General features: G+C 37.1%; 1 protein-coding gene across 1 annotated transcript; it reads left to right on the top strand.

Annotated features, from left to right (window-relative positions):
• LOC128985502 (probable protein phosphatase 2C T23F11.1) lies at nucleotides 1–27,440 on the top strand. Its single transcript, XM_054405054.1, has 7 exons — nucleotides 1–141; nucleotides 5,211–5,430; nucleotides 7,414–7,514; nucleotides 8,332–8,439; nucleotides 11,223–11,448; nucleotides 17,894–17,985; nucleotides 26,891–27,440. The coding sequence occupies exons 2-7, from the start codon at nucleotides 5,244–5,246 to the stop codon at nucleotides 27,107–27,109; spliced, it is 933 nt and encodes a 310-aa protein (XP_054261029.1). The 5' UTR covers nucleotides 1–141; nucleotides 5,211–5,243; the 3' UTR covers nucleotides 27,110–27,440.
• Nucleotides 27,441–27,667: the final 227 nt, after the last annotated feature.

Below are 27,667 nucleotides of genomic sequence, written 5' to 3' on the forward strand. Positions count from 1 at the left end.
TGGTTGGATTCATCATTCATCATAACCTAACTAACTACTGGGGCTACTGCTTAATTTCCAATTTCTATTATTAGTAAAGTTTACAGTTTGTTTGTCGTTTCCTTCCTAATTTGTATGCAATTATCGTGACAATTACGATAGGTATCTATCCATTCAAGTTTATCTGTTTTTTAACGGTAGTCTAGTTCATAATTTAAAACTAAGAATGTTTATTTTACATTATCATGGGTTTCTTATCATATACCTAGTAAATTATGTCAATTTGATAATAACTCATGTTTTCAAAAGTAATGTTATAGAATTAGATTGTTGATCAGTTAAACAATTTCAGTTTATTTTAAAATTTACAAGTTGCCTTGTCTTATATAACTGTAACTTAACCTTTGTGCTAGAGTTTAAATTGGGAAGTCAGTAAATTGGTTGTAAAGATCACATACTGAAGGAAGTTGATCGAGTTATTTTTAGTGTTAGGGTTTTGGAGATTTAGTTAATCCCAAATCTAACCAAATTTCTTTATCCACTGACTTTTCCTTGTACATGTTGTATCCTTTAAGGAAATAATCATTCTCAATTCTCATCCATCTTATTAAGCTAGCCTATATGTAAGTTAGGCCTATGTGGATTCTAATGTCGTTTAGGGTACAGTTTCTTAACTGGGCTAGGGTACGCTATTATTGATTGAAACTATCAAATTGAAAATATTGATTAATAATCGATATTTTAAAATATATCTAGGCCTATTGTAAAATAAAACTATCATAACCTAACCCAACCAACCAAACTTGCTGTCAAATAGTTAGTTGTTCAAGTTTAAAGTTAGTTAGTTTTATAAGATTAAAAGTTAGATAAAACTGAAATAAGTTGAGAGTTTGGTTCACAGTTTTTGTATTTTCATAGTAACAATTATAAGTTCAAAACAATAACAAATTAATTATAACCAGCTGGCATTAAATATATTAATGTAGGCTAATCCATGCCTTTGGCACACTCCGGACGAAGGACAAACACTAATAATTCTTCACTTCTAGTGGATATAAGAGATTTAAGGGACGCACAACTTTCTTCTTCGAGCTGAGAATTACTGTAGCACTTCTTATTTTTCCGCCTCGACTTGAGTGAAGTTCTACTATTCTGCCCATTTTCCAACTTCCTCGTGGTAGTGCTTCATGGATCAGAAAAGTTTCTCCAACATTTGGTTTGTTTGTTGTAGTTCCTTTTTTCTGCTTCATTTCAGTTGGTTTTCTTTCACGTAGGCTAATTAAGTAGCCTAATCTTGAAGCCAGATCTTCCAAAATAAACTTAACACTTTTTCTCTTTTTTTCCAAATTTCAAGAATGTTTTTTCTTGATGTTCTTTCGAAGTCCTTGTTAGTTTGAATGTTATGTGACTTTAAATTACCACGCTCTGCTACCATGTCAAATAGTTAGTTGTTCAAGTTTAAAGTTAGTTAGTTTTATAAGATTAAAAGTTAGATAAAACTGAAATAAGTTGAGAGTTTGGTTCACAGTTTTTGTATTTTCATAGTAACAATTATAAGTTCAAAACAATAACAAATGAATTATAACCAGCTGGCATTAAATATATTAATGTAATCCATGCCTTTGGCACACTTGCTGATGGTGAAAAAATCGCATGAAGGTTTACTAATCGAATCGATAGTTTCAATCAATATTAGCGTAGCCCAGTTAAGAAACTGTACCCGTCGTTTATAAGCATTCATACGTAATCGAACTGATAGACTATGAGTTATTAAAACTTATAGTTGATTTAAGTATGTAGATTCCTAAGTTGTTTCTGTTCTATAGAATAAACTAGGCTAACTGTTTAATTTATAGGCCTATTTTCTTAGTTTTTAGGCCTAGGTCTTTTATTTGGAATGTTGGGCCTTACTAGGTTAGCTCATTATCACCTTCCAATAACTTACAGATTAGTTTTATTCTGTTCATTCGTCTTGTTTCGGGTACACTTCCATATCTGTTGTCTTGAAAACAACCACATGAAAAATTATTCCATGTATCGATTGATATTTTCATTCTATTGTTTTTGCCAACAGATACGGAAGTCTACCCCTTGTTTCTGCAGGTAAATTTAGGATTGATCAACTTTGGCAACAATTCGGTTCCTACGTAAATTATTAGTTATTTGATTTAAGTAATTAGTTAGAACTTAATAGAAGATAGTTGATTACTGAAATGTGTTGTCTGTTTGTGTAAGGATCATGATTCTGTCAAGTAATTGTTACTCGTCTTAGAGCCTTTGAAAATCCTTTTTTATGACTTAACTAAGTAATTCCTTTTAATGTGCTTAATGTAATTTTAAACTGCCTAGGGCTTATTTAGACACTAAGGTACAGTTCCTACAGAGAACCGAACCTAATGTATTTGGTATGAAATATTAGTTCAAAATAAATAGCTTCCCTATCGATTAAACTAGGCTACAGTTTCGATTGATATAAGTTAAACATTGATTTTCTGTCATGAGTCTTTTCATTTTTGAAGGTACCGGTACCAGTAACTTAAGTAAAAATATTGCAAGCCATTTTTTACTGTGCGCGGCTACAACATTTAGCCTAGGCTGGGTTAGTTTAGTTCAGTTTAGTTTATAAAACTCATGAAAAAAGATGATCGTACCAATACAAATTTACGTGTTTGTAAAATTATCTCTTTAACAAATTACATAATAATAAGGAAACCCTTGCACTGTAGGCCTACCTATTTATAAAAGTTGCCTTGTTATTTAAATAAAAAAACTAAACTGAACTAACCTAAGTTACTGGTGACCTTTAACTACTGCAGCACAGTGTTTAAAGTCCACACTGGGGTCCTAGTCAGTCCCGCAGGAAGACTCACTAAAACTACTACATTTATTTAAGACGGACTGTCTCTTTTTCCAATTTCAACCTTAAGTTAAATCTTTTTACTTAGGCCTAACTCACCACCTCAATGTGAAAGTGATTGAGCTGTAGGACGTTTTCCGTGGAAGATTCATTCTATTTAGGCCTATTCCTAATGATGGGTAGAAGGAAACTGTTTTGACTATAGAAAGACTGCCAGAATAAAAACCTATCATCTAAATAGGAAAATGCCCTACGTATAGTTAGCTGCTAGTACATACAGTTTGTAGGGTTAATAAAACTTAGTATCGTAGCTAAACTAACGTGAAAAAAGCTTTGCTATGAGAAAGAGGTAAGTTGTTCATTACACTGATTCGTTACATTTTGAATGGATTGTACAATCAGTAAAAATAAAAGTTACATTCATTGCTTTTTGTTATTGTACAATTTGCTTGATGTTTTTTAAACATGTTTTGGGTTTGTGTGCAATTTCATCTTGGTTGGTATAGCAAGGAGGATCTGTCATTCTAAATATTCCATTTAGCTGTATTTTATGGCATACTTTACTAGATTGTAGTAGTCATAATTTCTTGTTGGTTGACTTGTGTTGTTACTCACAGTGCTCGATTTGTAAAAAATGAGGTGCTGGAACTGTAACCTTTTTAATGTGATTTGTAAATTTCTATGTACCTATTTATGTCATTATTTTAATTTACAGTACAAACATTTTACAAAGCATATAGGCTAGTTAGTGTAATACTGTAATCAAAAATCCTATCCTAATTTATAGTTTATGAAATGTTTATTATTCTTAATCAAAAGTTAGACTAAAATACGAATGTAGTTGAACAAGTGAAAACAAATATTACCGGTACCGGTACCTGTACAGTAGCTTAAGTCAATATGACTAATTTATTTAATCACAAACCTCAATGAAAATAAGAGCTTAACCCTTCCAGGATTGTAGGCGGATATATCCTCTTACCTTTGGGGCTCCACAACAGTAGGGGAATATATCCACTGATTGTTACGACAGTTATTGTTATAGTTTATTGTCTATAACATCATTAATCTTCGTAAGAGCGTCCTTTTAGCGAATTTCCCATATGGGAATAAGCTTTTAGGCTACGGTAGTACTTATGGTAAGACCTGGACCCAGGACCGATTTACTCTAGTTTTGAGGTCCCTAGAGGCCAAAAACACTATCCGCTCAAATTCATATATATATATATATGTCCGTTAGCATGATAACTCGAGCAAAAATGATCCGATTTTGATGAAATTTTGTAAGAACGTGTAAACCTACAACATTTATTCTTACGAGTTTGGGAACCTGCATGTTCGGACTAGATGAGAACGGGGGTTTAGGGGTAAAAATGGGTTTTCCCCATATTTGACCCTAAAAACAGAAAATTTTGCATTTTCTTTTAAAAGTATTTTGTAGAGCTTCAAAAAACAAATAATTTAGTACAGTATATTGAAGCGTTATTATGCGCCTAATGTTTACAGAGAAAATTCCAAAAAATTATAAATTTAAAATTCCTATGTTATTCTTATAAAGAATAAGTGAACTGTTGTACAGTAGTTTGCTTGTTTATAAATGTATTTTGATCAAATTTGGAAGATGCATTTATTTCTTACTAAACTACAGTATTATTATTTTACAAAAAAAAAACACATTTTTAACCTCCCTGTAGCAGCAAACCTAAGTACTAGTTAAACTAATTCTATTTAGGGAATAAATGTGACATTTTTAAGGAGACATATTAGTGTAAATCCAATCCGGAAAATTGAAATTTGCTTAGTCTGCAGGATTGCTGTGGCGGGGGTATTATTCAATTTATTTCTGTAACCGCTGTACTAGGAATGTTTTTCTAGACTTGATCAGTGCTTATAGGACACCGAGTTCCTCATGAGGAAACTTCTGTGCTTATGGGTGACCGGCGACCCATACCATAATTTGATTGACGTCCTGCTTAGTTTATTTTTAGCAAACTTCCCATATAGGGAATAAGCTATTACCGTAGGTCTTATGGTAAGACCTGGACCCGGGACAGATTTACTTTCTTATGGAGAATAAATAAACTGTTGTACCTATCTTGCTTGTCTATTGACATATTGTAATGAAATTTGAAAATTTGTTTTACTTCATATTAAGCTATAAATATTTCAATAAAAACACACCTTATCTTCCCTGTAGCAGCAAACCTAAGTACTAATTAAAATTAATGATATTTAAATAGGAAATAAATCCGACAATTTTAAGGGAATAATAAATTTAGTGGAATTCCAGCCAGGTAAATAGAAATTAATTAAAGAAACAAATCAAGCAAGTCTTGGCTGCTTTCTTTTACCTTTCACTCTCTTTTGGTTTCAGCCACAGGATTGGTTTGAACAGTGGAGACTAAGCATGGGTCAGACACTGTCAGAGCCGGTGACGGCAAAGGAGACATCATGCTGTGAAAACAATCTTTACAAGGTTGGATCGAGCTGCATGCAGGGCTGGCGAATCAACATGGAAGATGCACACACCCACATACTTTCTCTTCCCGACGATCCTGAAACACCATTTTTTGGTGTTTATGACGGCCATGGGGGTGAGTTCTAAGTTAGGCTATTATCTGTTGACAATTTTGACTGTAAGTAAATTTATATGACTTACACTATATAGGAAGGCTATTGTGAAGGATTCTGGTGTCAAAACTTGTTAATTCCTTAATTAATTACCACTCTTTCAACTACCATAATCATGATAGGAGGTTGTAAACCCCAAAGCAGAACGTTTTCAAACTTTCTGCAACGGACTTGGAAAAATTTTCTGCAGGCTTACGCGGTCCAAGCTGCGTGTAAATTAACCACGTGTGTGATAGTTTTAATGAATATTACTTGAAATTGTCATTATAGCCTATTATTACCGAATTTATAAAGAAAGGTTTGCACCCAACATTATATACCTAGTATATTAAAACGGATTTGCAGGGCCTTTTTTGACAATAAACACTCTACTGGCCCTACAGCTATTCCTCCAGAGAATATTTCATTTAAGTTTGTATGAAATTAACTATGGTAAAAAGAAAAAGGATTGTTTGATTTGATTTACAGTTTTATAGTTTTTGCAATAAAAAACAAACTCTAACCTTAACTGATAAAAAGATAGGGCATTTGCCAGGAATCATTAAGGAAATTGACAGGAAAGCAGGCTTACCTTTAAATAAGTCCATAGAGACACATACAATAGACAACACTAAAGTAGAAATTTTCGTGGTCACTGACCATTTTTTCAACCACTAGAGAAAATCTGGTCAAAGTGACAAAAATTTCTACTTTAGTGTTGTCTATTTTATGTGTCTCTATGGACTTATTTAAAGGTAAGCCTGCTTTCACCTGCTTTCCTTTAAATTTCCTTTATGAAACTCTAACCTTAAGTTATTCATTGACCATACCTTAGGATTGACAAATGAAAATGAATGGTTCAATAATCTATATAATTAATACGCTACACGAAAGTTTGTCGGTTGAACTCCTCCGCCATTTCCTAACCGATTTTATCCATTGACGTCTCATTGGAAAGAGCGTGTCGCGTAGATTTGCAAACTGACCTTACATTTTTGAAAAAGTCCCTTGGGCTCTGCCCCAGTGGCTTTGAAACTTCCCATGTTATCCTTATGAAGAACATAATTGTTTACATTTTGATCAGCTGTATAATTTTATTGCTGTTATTTACTTTTCAATTCAATGAAACACATTGAGTACATTTATTTACTATTTGAGTTTGTGTAAACATAACCCCCAAGACGGATCGTGTTATAGTATGGTCGTATCTTAAATTTGTGTATTTATCGTTGTTTTGTGTCGCTATGATGGATTGTGTTAGCATGATTGTAACTTAAGTTTGTGCATTTATCGTTGTTTTGTGTAGCTATAATTTGTTTATTATTTGTTGTTTATTTCTTTTAAATGTCTCCGACGCAACGACAACGAAACAAAGACAGGGGGCGCAAACGTGATAACGACCGCAGCTATACAGAACAGTGGCGCGTAATAGGCTTAACTCATCACAGTCTGAACCTGAACCTGGACAACTTCAACTATTTGGTTACAAATGCGCCCTAACACTACCCCAAAACGACTTTTCGTTCTCAATTGGCCCTCTATTAATGACCTGTGTTGCCTGTACAGCGAGGCATTTTGAGAAGGAGAGAACCGTCCGGAATGCTTTAGGTTTATCAATAACGAAGATAAACGGGGTCTGAGTTACACAACGGTAATATTTGAGTCGACTCTCTTAAACTCATTGTAAATATGACTGTTATTCAATCTGAAATAACTCCTGTAATACTTTGTAATTGCTCGAATTCGAGCAACATGTACAGTAGTTAATTTTAATATGATTGTCGACATTGTTAATAATAGTTTTTAGGACTGTACAAACTGTTTGGTTTGAGCAATTAGTTTTAATAGAGACACAAGTCTATGGGAACTACTTTTCTCTATCTCCTTTCTCCTAACAGGTTTAACTAAAATTATTTTCACTATTTTGTATTACAAGTTGTTTACAATATTCCCTCTGTTGTTAACAGGTGCTAAAATAGCTCAATATGCCGGTAGACATTTACACAAGTATATTGTCAAGAGACCAGAGTACCAAAATGAAAACACTATTGTAGAAGCTTTACAGCAGGTAAGGGGCACATTAATCGTAATTAAAGTGGTGGGTAAACAAATCCTTGCAAACTACCCTTTAAACTTATTTTGTCTAACAGCAACTAAACTATTATGTATTATGTTGCAGGCTGCACTCTTACTTAAAGTAATACTTTCTAATTTGTAAACTTGTATCCCAGTGATTAATAAAAGTCCTCGTTATTACCCTCCCTGTAGCAGCAAACTTAGGTACTCATTAAACCTAATGTTAATTAAATAAGATTTAAGTGCAAACCAAACAGGCAAATGGAAATTCGCTTAGTCTGCAGGTTTACTGCGGGGGGGGGGGGGGTATTTTTAGGATATTTCTGTTTATCGTTATTTCAGTTAAAAGTGTTTCAGTTGAGGGAGGTTTCCCTGTAGTATGTAGTGTTGATTACAATTACCAGCCTGTTGTGTTGTGCAGGGTTTGCTGCGGGGGGGGGGGGATATTTCTGTTTATCGTTATTTCAGTTAAAAGTGTTTCAGTTGAGGGAGGTTTCCCTGTAGTGTGTAGTGTTGGTTACAATTACTAGCCTGTTGTGTTGTGCAGGGTTTGCTGCGGGGGTGGGGGGTATTTTTAGGATATTTCTGTTTATCGTTATTTCAGTTAAAAGTGTTTCAGTTGAGGGAGGTTTCCCTGTAGTATGTAGTGTTGATTACAATTACCAGCCTGTTGTGTTGTGCAGGGTTTGCTGCGGGGGGGGGGGGATATTTCTGTTTATCGTTATTTCAGTTAAAAGTGTTTCAGTTGAGGGAGGTTTCCCTGTAGTGTGTAGTGTTGATTACAATTACCAGCCTGTTGTGTTGTGCAGGGTTTCCTTGCGCTGGATGCTGCGATGCAGGATGAGGAGTCGCTCAAGGATGAGCTAGCCGGCACTACAGCAATCTCGATCATCATTAAGAACAATAGACTATACTGTGTAAGCCACAAGTACAAAGTTTCACTTTACATTTTTTAAATCGTCTTCTGATCTTCCAATTACTTGTTGAGAAAGCCACTATAGTATAAATTTGATTGCAGTTCTTTCACAGTCCCCTACAGAGGTTTTATTAAAGATTCAAGGGATGGTTTTAACTTTAGCGAATTTCCCAAGGGAGAAAAAGCTATTACCTCTGACTATTAATACAACTAGACTTTCCATCCCCATGTTAAATTTGTAGCCAGATTTCTTATCAAAATCGCTGTAGTTGATGTGAGCCACCAACAGATTGTGCTGATCTAAATAACTAAATTATGTTGAATACACAGGCCATTACTGGCTAGGTCCGCGATCGCAGAGGGCCCCCGGCTGAAGAGGGCCGTTACTGGAAATTGTAAGCTACTTTTCTGTGTACATGGTGGTCGGATATCACCTTTGGGGGACGGCCCGTCGGGGGTCAGAAGAAAATCTTCAATGACAGCCTATGTTGAGTTGTACATCATTTTAAAGGTCTACTTCAACTGAAAACAATGCCGCAAACCGGACTTCAAAAGGTTGATCCAGTCGGAAGAAATCGCGTTTCAAAGTTTAAAAAATGTTTAATTCCATTATTACTGTAGCTAATAGAAGTTAAGTACTTACAGAAAGTCTTTTAAAAAGTAGGTGTTCAAAATGTCCACCATCGGTCGTCTGGCAATATGCTAACCGGTTATAAAAGGCGGCTACTGCATTTTGTATGTATTCTTGTAGAATAGCTTGAGCTTCATGTTATATCCTATGTCTCAGTTCGTTCAGATCTGTAGGCTGAGTTCGATACACTTTGTCCTTGATATAGCCCCATAGGAAGTAGTCAAGCGGAGTTAGGTCAGGGGAACGAGCTGGCCACTCAATCGCACCTCGTCTTCCAATCCACCGGTGTGGGAATACTGCATCTAAGTATTGCCTTACCTGAACACCATAGTATGGTGGTGCTCCGTCTTGTTGGAAAAAACATGATTGGAAGTCAGCGCCCAGAGTAGCTTGTAAAGCAGGAACAATCTCATTTTGGAGCATATCCTGATACTTGTTGGCATTTAAATTTCCATCGATGAAAAATGGTCCTATGATTGAATTACGTACGATACCTGCCCATAGGTTTACTTTTTGGGGGTGTTGTGTGTGACACTCACTCATCCAGTGTGGGTTAACATTATCCCAATACCGGCAGTTATGCCTGTTAACATGGTCATTCAACATAAAAGTCGACTCATCTGAGAATACAATATTGTCCAAAAGCATTTGTCTTTGGTCAATTCTATTCATCATAATTTCACTGAATTCCATCGGGCGATCAAAATCATCTTCGGTTAGTTCCTGCACCTGTATATGCCTTGAAACCAGACTTCTTTAATACTTTTCTAACTGATTCACGACCTATTCCATGAGATTGTGCTGCTGATCTAACTGATTGTTTTGGATTTTCAACGAAAGACTGAAGAATGTCTAATGAGCCGTCTTCGTCTGTCAGAGTACTTGGTCGTCCAGATCTGGCACAATCCTTAACAGTACCAGTGTCTACAAAGCGAGCAACTGTGTACTGCGCTGTGGATTTAGAAATAGGAGCTCTATCAGGAAAAGTAGCATTGAATAATTGTGTGACTTCTGCAAACGGTCTTGCATTATCACCCCAGCCGCGCATCATTAAGAGTGTAATTCTTTCACGCTCACTAAGCGGCATCTTTTAAAACTTGTAATCTTATAGTAACAGGATATGGCTGCAAAAACTACTGTAGCTTGAGTGGTACTGATAAGTGAACTGTTAGACAGATAAAAGCCATTAAGGGGGAAGTCCAGTGGATGGGAAACCCTGACCTAGAAGCACTGCTTTCACTTTTCATTGTACTTCTTAATACAGCAGGTTTTCCTGATTACACTTAGCACATTGTCAGACGGCCAAAAGGAAAGAGTAAGTTTATTTCTTACGTAACAATGGTATTTTTCATTTTTAAACTTTGAAACGCGATTTCTTCCGACTGAATCAACCTTTTGAAGTCCGGTTTGCGGACAACAACTGTGCAACTGTGCAATGTACAACTCAACATAGGCTGTCATTAAAGATTTTCTTCTGACCCCCGACCGGCCGTCCCCCAAAGGTGATATATCCGACCACCATGTACACAGAAAAGTAGCTTACAATTTCCAGTAACGGTATACCAAATGTGGTTGTGATATCGTTTGTCGTTTAAAAGTTATAAAGTCGTCCTAAGACTTAATGGTCACCCTGTATATATAACTCAAGTATTTTTGCTCATATTTTGAGCATTAATATAATAACATTGGTGTGATAGTTATTTATGTAGGAAATAAATGTGACAATATTAAGGATTAGTAGAAATCCAGCCATGTAAATGTAAACTGGCTTAGTCTGCAGATTTGCTGCGGCAGGTGTATTTTGTTTTGGGATTGTAAAAAAAATTAAATTAAATTGCAGCATCGTATGTTATCCCCTTTTCACTAAACTCCTCTGCAAATAATCTTGGTAGCAAAGAATGTATTCTATTCTAATAAGGTTAAATAAATATATTCTCAATTGATCTTAACGTTGTATGCTCTGTTATTGTGTATCTATAAACCCCTGGACTCCAATTTTCTCTGTTAATCTGGCTCTCTTATATCATTCCATGAAATTTTCCATGTTTTAACCTCCATTGTATATCCAGAAAATCAAAGACAACTTTAATACTTACTTATCAACAGAACCCAGACAATGTCAGTTACATATTTCCTGGTTGTTTGTGTTTTAGGCAAACGTAGGAGACTCTCGAGCTATAGCCTGTGTGGGAGGTATTGTTAGTCCTCTTTCTTTTGACCACAAGCCAAGCAACGAAGACGAAGCCAAGCGCATCAACGCGGCCGGTGGCTGGGTCGAGCTTAACAGGGTCAATGGCAACCTCGCTCTGTCTAGAGCACTAGGAGACTATGTCTTTAAAAAGAATGAAAAGAAAAGGGCAGAGGAACAGATTGTAACAGGTAACAAAATAATGTTCCAGGTTTGGAGAGAAAGGGCTAATTGCCTGAGAATAGGTGTGAGAAAGGATAGGATAAGCAGGCTTACCTTAAAAAATGTAGGCATCCCACTTCATTCACTACAGAACACAGAAGAAAACACAAAAAAAAAAACAAAATAAACACTGGATATTTCGAGACCACTGGCCCCTTTCTCAACATGGAGAGTCACATTAGATATTAAGATTATTATGTACAAGGATAGGGATCAGCTAGCTTACCTGGTAGATAGAGTCCAGATTAGCCTTGATTACACATAAAACACATGACACAACACAGAAAAACTTAATATTTCGTCCCAGTTAGGGACTTCATCAGAAGGGAGAAGAAAGAAAACTGGCAGTTACAGTTCAAATTCAAAAGTTCCACAATAGTGTTGCCAACTGTTGTTTAAAATTAAATGAAAATTCCTGTTGTTATGTACATCTATATACACATACACTCCTATATATACATATGGTGGTTGATTTTTATAAAAATGAAGCTAGCTGAGGGAAGGGTTGGGTGAATTATCTGATGTTAAGGTTAGGAGGGTTTCTGGAATCAGTGATGTATTGGTAGGCTAGTTCCCACCTTCTGAGTAGGGACCTGTTACATTGGTCTTTGGGTAGGGATTTTATGGCTTTTGTGGTGAAACATGTATCAAAGTCTAAGTTGTGGTTTGCTGCATGTATTGCAATGGGTTTGTATTTGTTTGTTTTAACATCCTGTCTATGTCCATTCATCCTTTTCCTAAGAGTTTGGGTGGTTAGGCCTATATATTGAGCTTGACAGAGTTTGCATTGTAGTTGGTAGATCAGGTTTTCGCTATTGCATGTTATGTGGTCTTTTATTTTGTACTCTTTGTTGTACGATGTGCTGGTGAAGGTTTCTGCAGGAATGTTGATGCCACAGGTCTTGCATTTGGTTTCATTGCATGGGTAGGAACCTGGGGGCAGTCTTGGAGGTGGTTCAACGGACGGGTCGGGTAACTTGGGATGGACTAGGATGGTTTTTAGATTGGCAGGTTGTCTGTAGACTATGGTGGGGGGTTTTTGGAAGAGATCTTTGGTCTGGGTAGAGCTTCGAAGCATGTTGTAGCCGGTTCTCAAAAGGTGTTTGAGCCTGTTGAGACCTGGGAGGTAAGTAGTCACCAGGTTGACATCGTAGGTGGTTTTGGTTTTCTTAGGTGGATTGTCAGTAGCATTTTGGGCCGCTTTTATTTGCGAAGAGACTGTTTGTGTCGGGTATCCTCTATTTTCAAAAGCAGTTTGGAGTTGTTTGTTGTAAGTTATCAGATTCTTCTTGTCGGAGTTTATTCGTTTCCCTCTTAAGGCAAGACTGTAGGGTAGGGAGCGTTTGGTGTTGTTGGGATGGCAGTTGTTGTAGTGTAGGTACTGTTGGTGGTTGGTGGGTTTGGTGTAGACAGATGTGGAGATTGAGCCATTTTTCAGTTCCACCATGACGTCAAGAAAGTGAACCGCAGTTTCAGATAATTCCCAAGTGAATTTCAATGTTGAGAAAGTGTTTAGGCTATTTAAAAAATGGTTGAGGCTATTTTCTCCATGGGGCCAAATGACAAAGATGTCGTCTATGTATCTGAACTAACAAGTTGGTTGTAGAGTCTGTTTTTGCAGAAAGTCATTTTCAAGTTTTCCCACAAACAAGTTGGCGTATGAGGGGGCCATCCTGGTACCCATGGCAGTCCCTTTTATCTGCAAGTAGTGGCGGTCCAGGAATTGAAAATTATTCTTTTCAAGGATGAATTTGGTGAGGCTGATGATAAAGGAAGTCTTAGGGAGTTCACCTTTAGTTCTTTTGTCAAGGTAATGTTCAACTGCAGCTTGCTTCATTTTTATAAAAATCAACCACCATATGTATATATAGGAGTGTATGTGTATATAGATGTACATAACAACAGGAATTTTCATTTAATTTTAAACAACATTGTTGTTCCAACAACAATGTTGGCAACACTATTGTGGAACTTTTGAATTTGAACTGTAACTGCCAGTTTTCTTTCTTCTCCCTTCTGATGAAGTCCCTAACTGGGACGAAATATTAAGTTTTTCTGTGTTGTGTCATGTGTTTTATGTGTAATCAAGGCTAATCTGGACTCTATCTACCAGGTAAGCTAGCTGATCCCTATCCTTGTACATAATAATCCTAATCAGCCAATTGGCCTTTCCTTAACTCCTAACATTAGATATTAAGAGTCTTTCGCTGGTAAGGAAGCAGTGTTGCCAACACACTATGAATTTACAAATGAATATTTACAGGTTATGAGTCATTGATTTTATTTACACTTAGTCTAAGCCTGCTTTTTAGGTGTGGAAGGGGAAAGGAAAATGTTAGGCCTATCTGAGATTGAGGTTTGGGGGCTCCCTGGATTTGGTGAACCATTGATAAGAGAGTTCCCATCTCCTTAGTTGTGATGGGTTACAGGTGGGAGGGAAAGATCTTATTATTTTTGAATTGAAACAACTGTTTAAATCTTGCATATTGTGGCTACCAGCATGAATAGGCACTGGTTTTTCTGGATGGTTGTTTTTTATATCTGTCCTATGATTGTTCATTCTTGTTCTAAAACTGGTGGTGGTAAGTCCAATGTATTGAGATGGGCAATGGTTGCATTGAAGTTGATATACAACATTTTTCGTGGAGCATGTATTGTGTCCTTTAATTTTGAAGGTTTCTCCTGTTGATGTGCTTGTAAATGTTGTGCTGGGCCTATTAATGTGGCAGGTTTTGCATCTTGCCATGTCACATGGGAATGAGCCTTCTATGGGTTTATCTTGGCCTTTGTTAGGTTTTGACTGTTTAGGGTGAACTAACAACTTTTTTAAATTGGCTGGTTGTCGGAATGTAGTTGTGGGAGGTTTTTCCAAGAAGTCTTTGGTGTGTGGGGATGCTCTGAGGATTTTGAAACCGTCTTTTAAAATTGTGTTTAAGGATTGGAGGCCGTGGTGGTAGGTCGTGATAAGCTGCAGGTTTTGTTGGGAGTTTCTTTTTTGAGTAGGCCTAACGTTGGTGGTTTCTGATTGAGCAAGACGGATCTGGTTTTCAACTAGATTGGCCGGATAACCTCTTTTAGTAAGGGAGTTTTTCATTCTGCTATTGAACTTTTCCAGTTCTATGTCAGAGGAACAAATTCTTTTGGCTCTCATGGCTTGGCTGTAAGGAATTGAACGTTTAGTGTTGGTAGGATGGCAGCTATTGAAGTGAAGTGAACCATGCCCTCGAGCCTGCCCCCAGACTAACGAAATGGAAGCGTGATCCATGCGCAGGCCCGAGGAGCGGCTCACAAAACTTTACTTAACAAAATGAGAACCATGGATGGAGGTTCAAGAACAACACGCCATTTGAGAGAAACGAGCTGTAATTAACCATTAAAAAAAATAAACAACAACAACAACATTAACAACAATACATGAAGTAAATACTCTCAATTAAAGTTTAAATAAATTTTTGTTACCAATTTGGCCTACTAACTTACAAAGGAACGTTAATTTAAAAAAATTCAAAATAGGCTAAATTCAGCCAAAGTAAATTTAATCAGTTTTAACCTTTAAATTAACAAATTACAACAATGAAATATCTAATGACTCTTTTAATAAATTCATTTCATGGTAACTATAGAAAATTTAGGGGCCCCAAAAATGAAATTTAATAGAATATGTAAAAAATTATAAAATCTAAAAAATCAACAAGTAGCCTAGGCTAAAGAATTTAAAATTTAAAAAGAATAACAATTAATAAACTATGTATAGGCCTATAACAAATAATAATTTTTAAATAGTCTCTTGGGTTGCCTTTTTTATAAATAAAATCAAAACATAACAACAGTGGGTAACTTGCGGTAGGGCGCAGTTCAATGGTTCTGGGCAAGCAGCACCGGAGGGGGAAACGAGCATGACGGAAGAGGGGGGCCATGATCCAGGGGTGGCCAAGAGTAGTAGAATCCACTCCGTCAATGCTGATGCGGCTGCTACATGTTCCTCCTCACGGGCCCTGAGTAACAAACCCAGAAACACAGTAGTACCAGAAAGAGTTCAAGTCCATATCCGCAAAATTCACTGTCACACATTTCACTATTTTCACTGACTTCCAAAAATCCACAGATTAGGCCTAACATATCATTTTCAAAAGTTTCTAAATTTTTAAAAGGTTTGTCTCTCTATCACAGCTCTTTAACAATATAAAACATTTCAAACAATAACAATATTTTAAATAAAACAACTAACAGGTTAAACAGTACAAGAATGGTAACATTAATTTGCGGTAACAATGTCAGCAGGCCAGACGGGTATGTGACAGTGGTAAATTTTACCAATTGAGAGAAAAAATTTAAATTGTCTGGTCCAAAGTGGCCAGAAGAACAAGTTAACAGAGAACAATTGACACTTAAACACAGAAAAATACTTTAAAATTGACAAAAAACGTTCCATACAAAAAATTTAGGCCTAACGCAACGACTCATGTATTTTTGCTAATTTCTCCAAAAGTTGTGATCAGAATTTGTTCGGAATGGTCTTAAAAGCTGGGGGAAAAGTTCCAGCAGCTTTTCCAGACCATTCCAAACCTTAACTCAAAGGCAGAAACCAGTGGCCTTCCAGGTTACCCAGTTCAAACCTGAATGAAAAGTTGCCAAACTAAAAATTACTGTAACTTTCTTAAAACTTGAGTAAAATGACTCAAACTTTCAGGGGAGCTTTAAGAGCAGTTAATTCAACTTAATTTACCTAGTTTGGCAAGGACAAAGCAAAATAAAAGACTTTAACCTTACTTGACTGGGTAACACAAACTGAACATATTACAAGACAAAACAACACTAAAATTGTACGGGACACAGAAACAAAAGACTACCAGAGTAGTAGCCTAAGACAATTACATTTACTGAGCAAAAATTGTAAGCCTAGGCCTACCACAAAACAGTCAGAAGGACCCAAAACTGACTTGGCAGTTTCTCTCAAATAGCGGCTTTCCAACAAACATTTCTCAGTCAATTCTAGGCCTAGCATTTCGGGCAAAGCCCTGAATTATACAAAACAACAAAGAACAGGGAAACTAACTATCAAAAGTCTTCCACGACCCCAAGACTAGGTTCCAGACCTAGTGCAACCATGTGCAGCTAACCTAACTTTAGAAAAATGTGAAAAACTCACCCAAAAGGCGCGCGTGGCGCACTTGAACTACTCCATAACCTCGCAGACTAAGCACAAATAAAAAAACTTAATTGACTTTGCATAAAACATGTGCCAAAAGGGCGATGTAAAACGATGGAAAAATGTCTGCGAGGTTAACTAGTTGATTGTCACGCAACCTCTGAAGTGCTTGGCGGTGGGAGTAATAAGAACAAAAACCCACAGCCTTGTTCGGGGTCGTGGAGTGACAACGAAACACTGAACTAGCCTACTATAAAAAAAACACTTGAACCATTGATCATGAGTCGTGACATTCGCCCGGTGGAAATAGTCACGGCTCAGAAGGTATTGCAGGTGGTTGGTTGGCTTAATATGAATTCCAGTTTCGATGACACCATTCTGTAATTTTAAATTTACATCCAGGAAAGTGATTTCTGCGTTATTCATTTGTAAATTCATAGTGTGTTGGCAACACTGCTTCCTTACCAGCGAAAGACTCTTAATATCTAATGTGACTCTCCATGTTGAAAAAGGGGCCAGTGGCCTCGAAATATCCAGTGTTTATTTTGTTTTGTTTGTGTTTTCTTCTGTGTTCTGTAGTGAATGAAGTGGGATGCCTACATTTTTTAAGGTAAGCCTGCTTATCCTATCCTTTCTCACAAAATAATGTTCCACATAGGTATGCCGTGATAAATCTTATATACCTCCTTTTCTCTAAAGGACAGTTAAATTTCTGCTTCAGTCTTATCAGAATTATTTGGCTAGAATCAGGTATGAATAGGAGCCCTGAAAGGGCGGCTAAGAAATCCTACGATTTTTTTACTAAAATTGACCATTAGCTGCTCAAATAGGCTATAGGCTATCCCTTTTACTTTTTATTTTTTTAAATTAATTTTTATCTATTTTTTTGTTGATTGGCCTATTTATTTATTGTTTACAAAACAGAAACTGTAGTGTTACCATCCAACATTGACATTTGTTAGATTGCGTGATCCATTGATGCCTTGTGATATTCATGTATTATTATCTCAAAACAAAACTGCTCTTGACTAGGGCTCGTGCACATATTATATTGTGTTCTTGGACCAATAAATTTGTAAGTTCAACGTAAAAAATATATAAAGAGCTAAAACCTAAATATTCATTAATTTACAAACATTCTTTCCTTATTGTAATTTAAAACAAAAACCATCATGGATATTTATAAGCAAATTACCAGACAGATTTTTAAGGTTATCTCTCTGAAGGTTTGTAGGCCTAGACTGAAAATTTTGATGGTGTTGCAGCATTTCCTGACGTGATAATGAGAGATCTTACTCTAGACTGGGAGTTTGTGGTAATGGCTTGTGATGGTATCTGGGACGTCATGACCAATGAGGTAACAACTGTTGAGATAATCATAGATGTAGGATAACTTTATAGCTTAGCTCTAAGGTATAAAGATACGTACCACAGAGAAGTAAGGTACAGAGGAAACACACTTATGGAACAACCATGCATATATACAATATACTTGTGTTGAGCAAGAAATGCACAGGGCACATGGTCTTCCTCCACGGTGAGCATTTTAGTACATGAGGGCAAGGGAGACAGTGCAGTTTAAACTCTGAATCAGACAACCGGTAAAGTTCATGCCGGCCAAAAATTATCGTGCGCTCTCAGTTAGGGAACCTCTCTGGCTTTTTACAAAACGAAAAATCCAAATGGAGGCAGCACTGGCACGTCAACTCTGCTAGAAATCAAGACGCTGTAACACGTTGTTATGTTGGTACCACTCAAAGAATCAGCCATATCAGTGGTGGCTATTTGCAATCCCACTATCCCCTAGTTCCAAAGCACTATTCCCCTAGTAAATATGGCGGCCAACGTCTCTCAATTCTCGGCATTCTCGCATTCAGTGCTACTTTCGGTAACTGCAAAAGGCATCTTAAATACTTTTTCTTTGAAATGGCAACCATAGAAAGTTACGTATTTTAAGCCAAGTATGAATGGAGATGAGTGTAGGATGAGTGGCGCGATTTTGTAGTCTTGTTAATGACTAAGGCCGACATATTCCTTAGACACAACTGTTAATTAATAGCACAGCTATTAATCATAACTAAGGGACCTACAGTTTATAAAGGAATCCGAACCACGTTTTTACCTTGGTATTAACAAATTGGTCTAATTATCAAGATAGCACTGCGCATAGTCGTTGTAGTCACTGGTGCGGACGTTAATCCCCACTAACTAATACTATTAACAGGATCAACCTACAATTCAGATTCATATCGATATTTTTTTTAACACAAAGAAATATTGACCACTAAATGTTCTAATTAATCTAATTCATGTTATGTTGGTGTCAGGAATTATATTTGTTTTAATGTTAGTTATTTATAAAAAATTATGTAGTATTGGGTTTTAAGATTATTATTCACAAATTTTTTTATTTTAACCTGTATTTTTTGTAGTCTTGACCATTGTAACCAGCTAAATACAAAAGTTTCGCGTTTAGGTTTTGAGATTTGGGATTAGATTTTCAAGTTTCGGTTTCGGTTTTGAGATTCAAAATTTTTGGTTTTGACCATAACTACTTGCTATACTCCCAACTACCACCTGCATTTTCAACACATCTCTAAGGCAAAGCATATTCCCGATTTCTTGGCAGTCTGCCCTAATTTGTCCCTTAAATAAGATCCCAGCCTCGGCTTCTTGTCAGGATTTCAGGCCGATCAGTATATTGCCCGCATTATCTAAAGGCCTTGAAAGAATCGTGCACTGCCAAATGACTGAGTTTCTGACTGAAAACAATATCTTATGCAACTCACAGCTCAAGCTCAGGCTTTCGAACAGCTCACAGTACAGAAACAGCACTCTTACGTGTGACGGACGACATTAGACTAGCAATGGAACATCAGCAGGGTACGTTTCTTACCTTTTTTCATATTTCTAAAGCCTTTGACTATGTAAATCATAAGCTCCTCTTGGAAAAGTTAAGGGCCATTGGGTTTTTGAATTGTGTATTAGACTGGCTTGGATCCTATCTGTCAGACAGGCGGCAGAGTGTTGAGGTTGATGACTTACGTTCTGACTGGGAGACAGTTACTAGTGGTGTGCCTCAGGGGCCCTCTGCTGTTCGTACTATACATAAATGACTCAGTCCTCACACACTGTAAATACCACATGTATACTGACGACTTACCGGTTTATACACATTTTTCAGCCAAACAGATCAATGAAAGTGTTCTGAGAGTGAACAAAGAAAGATATTGAGAAAATCATTACTTGGACTAATAAACACGGACTAAACCACAAAAAAACTAAACCTTTTATAATCTGTCATCCACGTTTACGGAACTCAATTTACTTTCTCACGATTTCAATCCAATAACTATAAATGGAACAGCTTTGCTTTACAATGACAAGGTCAAAAACTTATGACTTACAATCAACTCTACGTGTCATCTTCAAATGGGCCAAAATTGTTTGGTCCAACGTTTATATTGCTGTTCGTTTGTTCCAAAATCGTTTGTTCCAACAGTTAAAAACTCGTTCGTTTGGTCCAAAATCGTTTTATCCAACACTTAAATATGAGTTTGTTTGGTCCAACAGTATAAACTATGGCGTCCCTCACATCGAAGGCATTCAAATATCCGCCGTCGTATACAATAATAATATTAATACAATTTTTGCTTTAAACATGCCGACTTTCTATGTTTTAAACGTTAAAGACACCTTTTTTGTAGTATTCAAACCACCAAAGCGTACATAAGCAGACTTAAAGCTCAATATTGTATCATACGGTTGAAAATCTTTTAAATTAACAGTTTTTATCACATTTGGCAACCTTCTAATATACAGAGTGTATAGAAATTCAGTGGACCAACGTGTTTTAAATGTTTATCATACACCTTAATTTTTATTGTTGTATCTATTTACAATGGAGTGTTTACTATTGATCCTCCATCGTTGCCTATAATTCTTAATCAAAAGTTTAAAATAGAACAAGAAAATTACATTAATTAGCCTTCTCATATTTTCTGGTAGTCCACAATTTCCTGGTAAAAATTTGGTCTTACAGAATTATAAATAAGGATCTTATTTTCTTATGTTAAAATTGATGTTCTGTATAATGTCATGTTTAGCAATATAATGTTCCATTACGAATAATTGTATAATCTTAATATTACAGTAACTCTTTTAATGATTTCTCATTGCATTATGTTATATCTATTGTACTGGTTGGTGTCTGCCATTTTGACTACTTTTGACTAGATGATATCGTTGGTAATCTTGGGCTATTTCTACTTCAAACTTATCACTTATGATTGTTCCTTCGATGTTTTTTATAGTCAGTCTGGTTCCGTTGCACAGCTTGGGTGGACCTAAGTTTCACATTAGTATTAATATTACAGTAAACCCTCGTTAATCCGGACCCCATCAATACGGACTTCGCTTAATCCGGACAGCCATTGGATCGCAGTTTTAATGCGCAGAATGCTGATTAGTAGCACGCGATCGTCACTGTACGACTGCGCCCGGCGATGTGAGTGTGCCGAGTGCGGGCGGATGGTGGAGGGGGCAGTCACAGGCAAGGCGTACGTGCCGTTGCCATGGTTACTGTCACAGCGCAAGGCGTACGTGCCGTTGCCATGGATACTGTCAGCCAATAGTAGCTCAGTCACACGATTGTGTTCCTCCTGCTCGTGTCAGGCCGTCAGTTGCTCCACAGAGGTCACAGAGGTAGCACTGCTGTGTACTGTTTCTAACCATTACGTTTTAGTTGCGTTGTTACGAGTTTTTGTAATTGTGCGTGGGTTTGTGTGTAATGTGAACTGTATTTGAGGTGTGTTAATGTAAGATTAGAAATGTCTTTAAGTAAACCAGTGGATTGTAAAAAACGAAAACACGTGTCTCTGTCTCTTAATGATAAATTGAAAATTATAGAAAAACTTGAAGATGGAGCTACTGTTTCAAGCATTTGTACAGAATATAAAATAGCGAAACAGACAGTCTCAGACATAAGAAAGAAAAAGGACAACCTGAGAAAATTTGTTCTTAAGTTTAATGTTGAAAAAGAGGCAAGTTCAGTGAAAAAAATGCGTCTTCCTTCAGATCCATCCCTGGACGATGCTGTTTATAAATGGTTTTGCCAACTTCGTTCTTCTGGAATGACTGTACGAGGGATTGAAATTCAAGCTGCTGCAGAAAGATTAGCTAAACAGTTAAACATTACAGGCTTTAAAGCTAGTTCAGGATGGCTGTTCAGGTTCAGAAGGCGCCATAACATCACAAACAAAAAAGTCTGTGGAGAAAGTCTCAGTGCAAATGTTGATGAAGTTGAGCCATTCAGAATTCAATTGGATGAACTTTTAAAAACAGGACAAATACAGCTGTCACAACTCTACAATTATGATGAGACTGGGTTGTATTGGAGAGCATTACCCGACACAACCCAAGCCTCTAAAGCTGAAAAAAACACACCGGGAAGAAAGATTAGTAAGGATAGAGTTTCTGCATTGTTATGTGCAAACGCTGATGGAAGTCACATGCTGAAACCTGTGATTGTGGGTAAAAGTAAACAGCCTCGGGCTATAAAGAATGTAATGGACAAGCTACCAGTGCACTACTTCAGTTCAAAAAGTGCCTGGTTTACTTCAGACATCACAATGGAGTGGTTTCACAAAAAGGCAGTGCCAGAAATTATAAAACATCAAACGGAAGTTTTAAAAATTCCTAAAGATGAAGTGAAGGCCCTAGTTTTACTTGACAACTGTCCTGCACATCCATCAGTAGAAAAAATGACAAGTGAGGACGGAAAGATTAAATGTATGTTTTTGCCAGCCAACACTACATCATTAATCCAGCCTATGGATCAAGGCGTTATCTACGCAGTTAAACGCCTATACAAAAAGAAGCTTTTGCATGAAATTTTGGAAGTCGAGGAACCAGCTGAAGGAGAAGAAGACAGAAGAGGTGAAAAGACATTGCAGAATCTGAAAGAGTACAACATCAGATCGATGATCTTCAATTTTGCAGCGGCTGTGAGAGAGCTGAAGCCATCAACGATAGTAAACTCGTGGAAGAAGCTTCTCACTAATAAAGATGATGAGCCGGACACCGCTGGGTTGGAAACTGAAGATTTCCACAACGCTCTTATCAATGGTGGTGAGCGTGCAGTTACCCTAGATGACATTGAGCTGTGGTTGGAAGAAGATGATCAAGATCCAGGCCACCACATTTTGACAGAAGAGGAAATTGCTGAAAGCGTAACAGTGGCAGAAGAAGATGACGACGACGACGATGAAGCAGATGACATAAATCCCAAGCCTAAACTAAGTGAAGTGAAAGATCACATTGATTGTGTCATTAAATGTGTTTCCGAAAGTAGCAATGAGCAGGTCTCTGGATATTATGAACATTTAAGACATTTGCGCCATCTCATTGTACAAGAAATTAACACAAAAGGAAGGCAAATGAAGATCAACTCCTTCTTCAAACCAGTGAAACCAGTTCAGTCACGTGAGGACGAACCTCAACCCTCATGTTCAAAGTAATTTTGTCTTTTTTCGTTGTCTCATTTTTTGTATGGACGTAAGTAAATACCAAGTGTATATTTTTGTTCAAATGTAACTACTGTATGTACTGTTTGTACAATATGTATTTTTATATTCAGAATATACATAAAGTTTATCTGCAAAAGGTGTTTCATTATATACCAGGGGTACCCAAAAATCACTGTCTTTCTTCGTTTACGATTATTTGTTTTAATCCGGACTTTCGTTAATCCGGACGACTTGGAGCCCCAATTAGTCCGGTTTAATGAGGGTTTACTGTATTGGCATTCCTTCTTTTAGTGACAGTAATGTGGTCGGTTTATGACAAATTGCGAGGTATTTGTATATCTGAGTTAGCATGCACAATTATTTTTCACGATTTATGTTACATTGTGTGGGTATAGAACAAAGGATAACAATATTAAAGAATTACCATCCCTTTCATTTATTATAATACTGCAATTATAAACATACCAAACTTCTTTGTTTGAAGCTCATTGTTGGTGATGGTGAGTTAATGTTGTTCAAAGGTTTATTGCGGACATTTTCCATCACGAATGTAAAAAACAATACACGTTTCGGGATCTGGAATCTGATCCCGTCCTCAGGTGAAAAAAAAACTTAACTAACACATTACAACTAACAATACACAAATGCCCAACCTAAGTTGGAATACACTACAGAAGGTAGCAGCACTAGAAAAGCATTTGAACAGTCTTAGGACATCTGTTTATAGAAAGAAGACACACACAGGACAGTATTTAAACTTTCAATCAAACCACCAAATTTCTGTCAAGGAGGGGGTTGCTTACTCTCTGTTTGACAGGGCTAAGAGCATTTGCTCCAATCAGGATGAGTTAAAGGATGAAATAAAGAAAGTAGAACAGGATTTGGCTAGTAACGGATACCCTCGATCCATTATAAACAAATGCAAGAAAGATAGGGCTACGCGTGAACCTTTTCAAAATCACAAGGAAAAGCTCGTCCACATGTCAATCCCGTATGTGTCAGGGCTGTCGGAAAAAATCAGAAGGGTTGCTAGGAAATTTAATGTGCAAACAGCGTTTAGGACACAGAACACACTTAGGCAGAGTCTCGTCAGAACAAAACCCAAAAATGACACTCAGGATACTAAAAACTGTGTTTACAGAATAAATTGCAATGATTTGTTCCAGGCCTTACTATGGCGAGACAAAAAGACCGTTGAACGTTCGAATCAAAGAACACAGGGAAAACACCAAAAAAGGTTTAGTGGAAAAATCTAAGATCGCTCATCATTGCTGGTCCGAAAATCATCGTATGAATTTTGAAGAGGCAAAAATTGTCCATAGGGAATCTCATTTTTTCAAACGTAAACTCATTGAAGCCTCATACATTAAATTAGCAGACCAACCAATCAGTCAGTCATCGGTTGAAATCAGGCCACTTTGGCTACCCATTTTGAACAAGGAACTAAAGGATAGGGAACTTAATTGTTCAATAAATAGGGAAATAACGAGTTCTCCTCAAAATTCGCACGTTATGTTAACTCGTAGTAAAACTCGTGATAGGAATAAACAGAATTAACTCCCATCTTGCGGCATCGTACATCGCTCCGCCATTTTGTTGGTTTTAATTTTCCAGGGACCGGAAGCCATTACTGTTGTCTCCGTGTTTCCGATTGGTCGGCCATGTTGCTTCAGTCTAATTGGTGGAGTCGTTGCGAACGGTGCTATTAGTGTTCCATTGTGTGAGCTTTTTAAGTTACACCTTTTATAGATTATAGTGTTTTGTGTTTGGTTATTATTTGCATGTTATATCATGACTTGACTGCTTAACAGTGCATATTTTTTGACTGCTACCTTCTGTAGTGTATTCCAACTTAGGTTCCAAGGGCGTTTGTGTATTGTTAGTTGTAATGTGTTAGTTAAGTTTTTTTTTTTCACCTGAGGACGGGATCAGATTCCAGATCCCGAAACGTTGTGTATTGTTTTTTACATTCGTGATGGAAAATGTCCGCAATAAACCTTTGAACAATACCAAACTTAACACTAACTTGGCTTTTGGAGTCAATACCTCCTCTATTATACAGGGTGTTTTTTTAAAAACTTGCATCTTTATTTATGTAAAAACCGCAATAGATAGAAATATGCAGTTTGCGGGAATCATCTATTGACGTAGGGGGCCCAATTGTTTTGAATTCAACGTTACATTCACGTTCCCCCCCCTTTCCCCCCTGCCCCCAACTTATTTTTTTTAAATAGCAAGGTACCCCTTGTGACATATGAAATGAAAAAGCATGAAAAAAGAAAATGTTTGATGAAAAAAAATTGAAAATCGGTTCATAAATTTGTGAGATATTTCCCCCCCAATTCCCCGGAACTTAATTTTTTTTTAATAGCAAGGTACCCCTTGTGACATATCAAATGAAAGAGCGTGAAAAAAGAAAATGTTTGGTGAAATTTATTTTTCGTTTGATATATCACAAGGGGGGCTACCTTGCTATTAAAAAACAAGTTATGGGTAGAGCAAAAGGGGGGGGGATTATCTCACAAATTCATGAGCCGATGAATTGAGGGTGGGACGCAATAGTTCATACTGTTGGACCAAACGAACTCGTATTAGAGTGTTGGAACAAACGGTTTTGGACCAAACGAACTGTTTTACAACTGTTGGACCAAACGATTTTGGACCAAATGAAATACTCCCAACTCGACACTTACTTGGGGCGATGCGGTCGTAGACATCCATAAAAAGGTGTTTGCATCAATCCACTCACTTAAAAAGTTGCATATCTTGCCTTTACACATAAAGTTACTCCTGGTTAAATCACTTGTCTTTCCCCACTTCACAAATCTGTGATCAATGACATGACTGTAAACCTCGCTGATGCTTTCCAACGCGCTCAGAACTACAGTAGTCGCATTTAGTCTGGGTGCGCAGCCGCGCTAGGGCCAGGGGTGTAGGGGGAGTGTTTATTGCTCATTTTCAAAAACATCTGGCCCACACAACTCTGGGGTTGTTCAGCAGTCTTCGTGGCTAGTTGTGGTGGGTGAAATGTACACTGGACGGCTAGTAGAGATGAAACCACGCGCCCTGACTGCTTGCGCTTACTGTACTGCCTAAGATTCATTTATGATCTAAGATGCAGGGAGCGCATCACCTCTTTCTACATTCATTCTAAGTTATTCTAAGCTATGTGACCTGAGATCAATCAAAATATTTTGTGGATGATTTTAGGTTTGTAGATGAAGAAAGTGTTAGATACTCACGCTATGCATCATTAACTTTGCGTATGCCTCACCATAGGACCGCAGTTTACGACAGAGCGTTTGTTGTAACTGCTTGCCGTCTTTGGAACGATCTCCCTTCAGCTATTAAATCCCTTCATAGTCGTTCCCGGTTTGTGGCAGCACTGAAAAATCTCTATTTTGAACGCATGGCCATGGTTGGTTTGTCCTAGGGCGTATTTTTTATTGTAAACTGATTTTGTTAAATATTTGTATCATATTTAAGTACAGTTTAAGTGTAAGAAAGGACCGTGTTTCCCTAACTTTGCCTGTGTAAATAAACAATTTTTCATTTTTTTTTTTTCTTTGTTCGGCTGTTTTTGCACATACTGAATAGAAAGAAAATTTCCTTTTCGTTTCTCGTCTAGTTTGGCTCCAGTACCAGAATTTATCTATGACGTTTCCTTTCCTGTCTGTTTCATGTTATATTTTCTCTCTGTTGCTTCCCTGGTCTACTACAGCTATGTTTGTACAGGAGGTGTCAGACTTTGTCCGTCTGAGGGTAGGCACAGGCATGGAACCAGAGAGTATCTGTGAGGAGCTGATGACCCGATGTCTAGCTCCGGACTGTCAGATGGGAGGTCTCGGCTGTGACAACATGACAGTAGTCATCATCTGTTTTCTACATGACAAGCCGTACGCGGAGTTGGTTGCGCGATGTGCCGAGCCACCACGTCCCATCCTCCCTCCCTAGCCCTCGTCTCACAACTGCCAACTGTAAATTCTCGTACTGTACAGAATGTGAACTTGTCTCGGTGTACATAAGCTTAATTTTAAATTATGAATTTATTTTTTTAATAAATTATTTATCTGTATTACCAATGTTCCTGCTGCACGAGATGTTTTTGACAGTTTAGAGTTTTTTTATATTTTCAACGACCAATGTAATTCTGTCTAGGATACTTAATTTGTATTGTATTCCGAAATTTAATATGGAGACTTAGTCAAATCAAGTTTCTTCTATTGAAACATATAAAATTTCTTGTATACAGGAATTTTTAGTAGTGCAGTAAAATTTTAAAGTATCGATGAGATTGATTCTTTAAATAGTAAGAATTTGTAAGAAAGGTATAGCCGTGATTTAATGTTGGCTTGTTATTGTTTGAGAATAATAATTTGTTTGGTTACAAGTTTATGCCGTAAACCTAGGGTAATGGAAAATTGAACTTTAGACTATTCATTGTAAAATTAGCCTAACCAATATAGAAACGGTCTATTCTGTAAAACAGACATAGAATCCAAAAATTTGTGG

The sequence above is a fragment of the Macrosteles quadrilineatus genome, unplaced genomic scaffold (assembly GCF_028750875.1).
Source record: "Macrosteles quadrilineatus isolate MER2022 unplaced genomic scaffold, UCM_ALF_1.0 Scaffold_2__2_contigs__length_208266976, whole genome shotgun sequence".
In the NCBI taxonomy this organism is placed as follows: Eukaryota; Metazoa; Arthropoda; class Insecta; order Hemiptera; family Cicadellidae; genus Macrosteles; species Macrosteles quadrilineatus.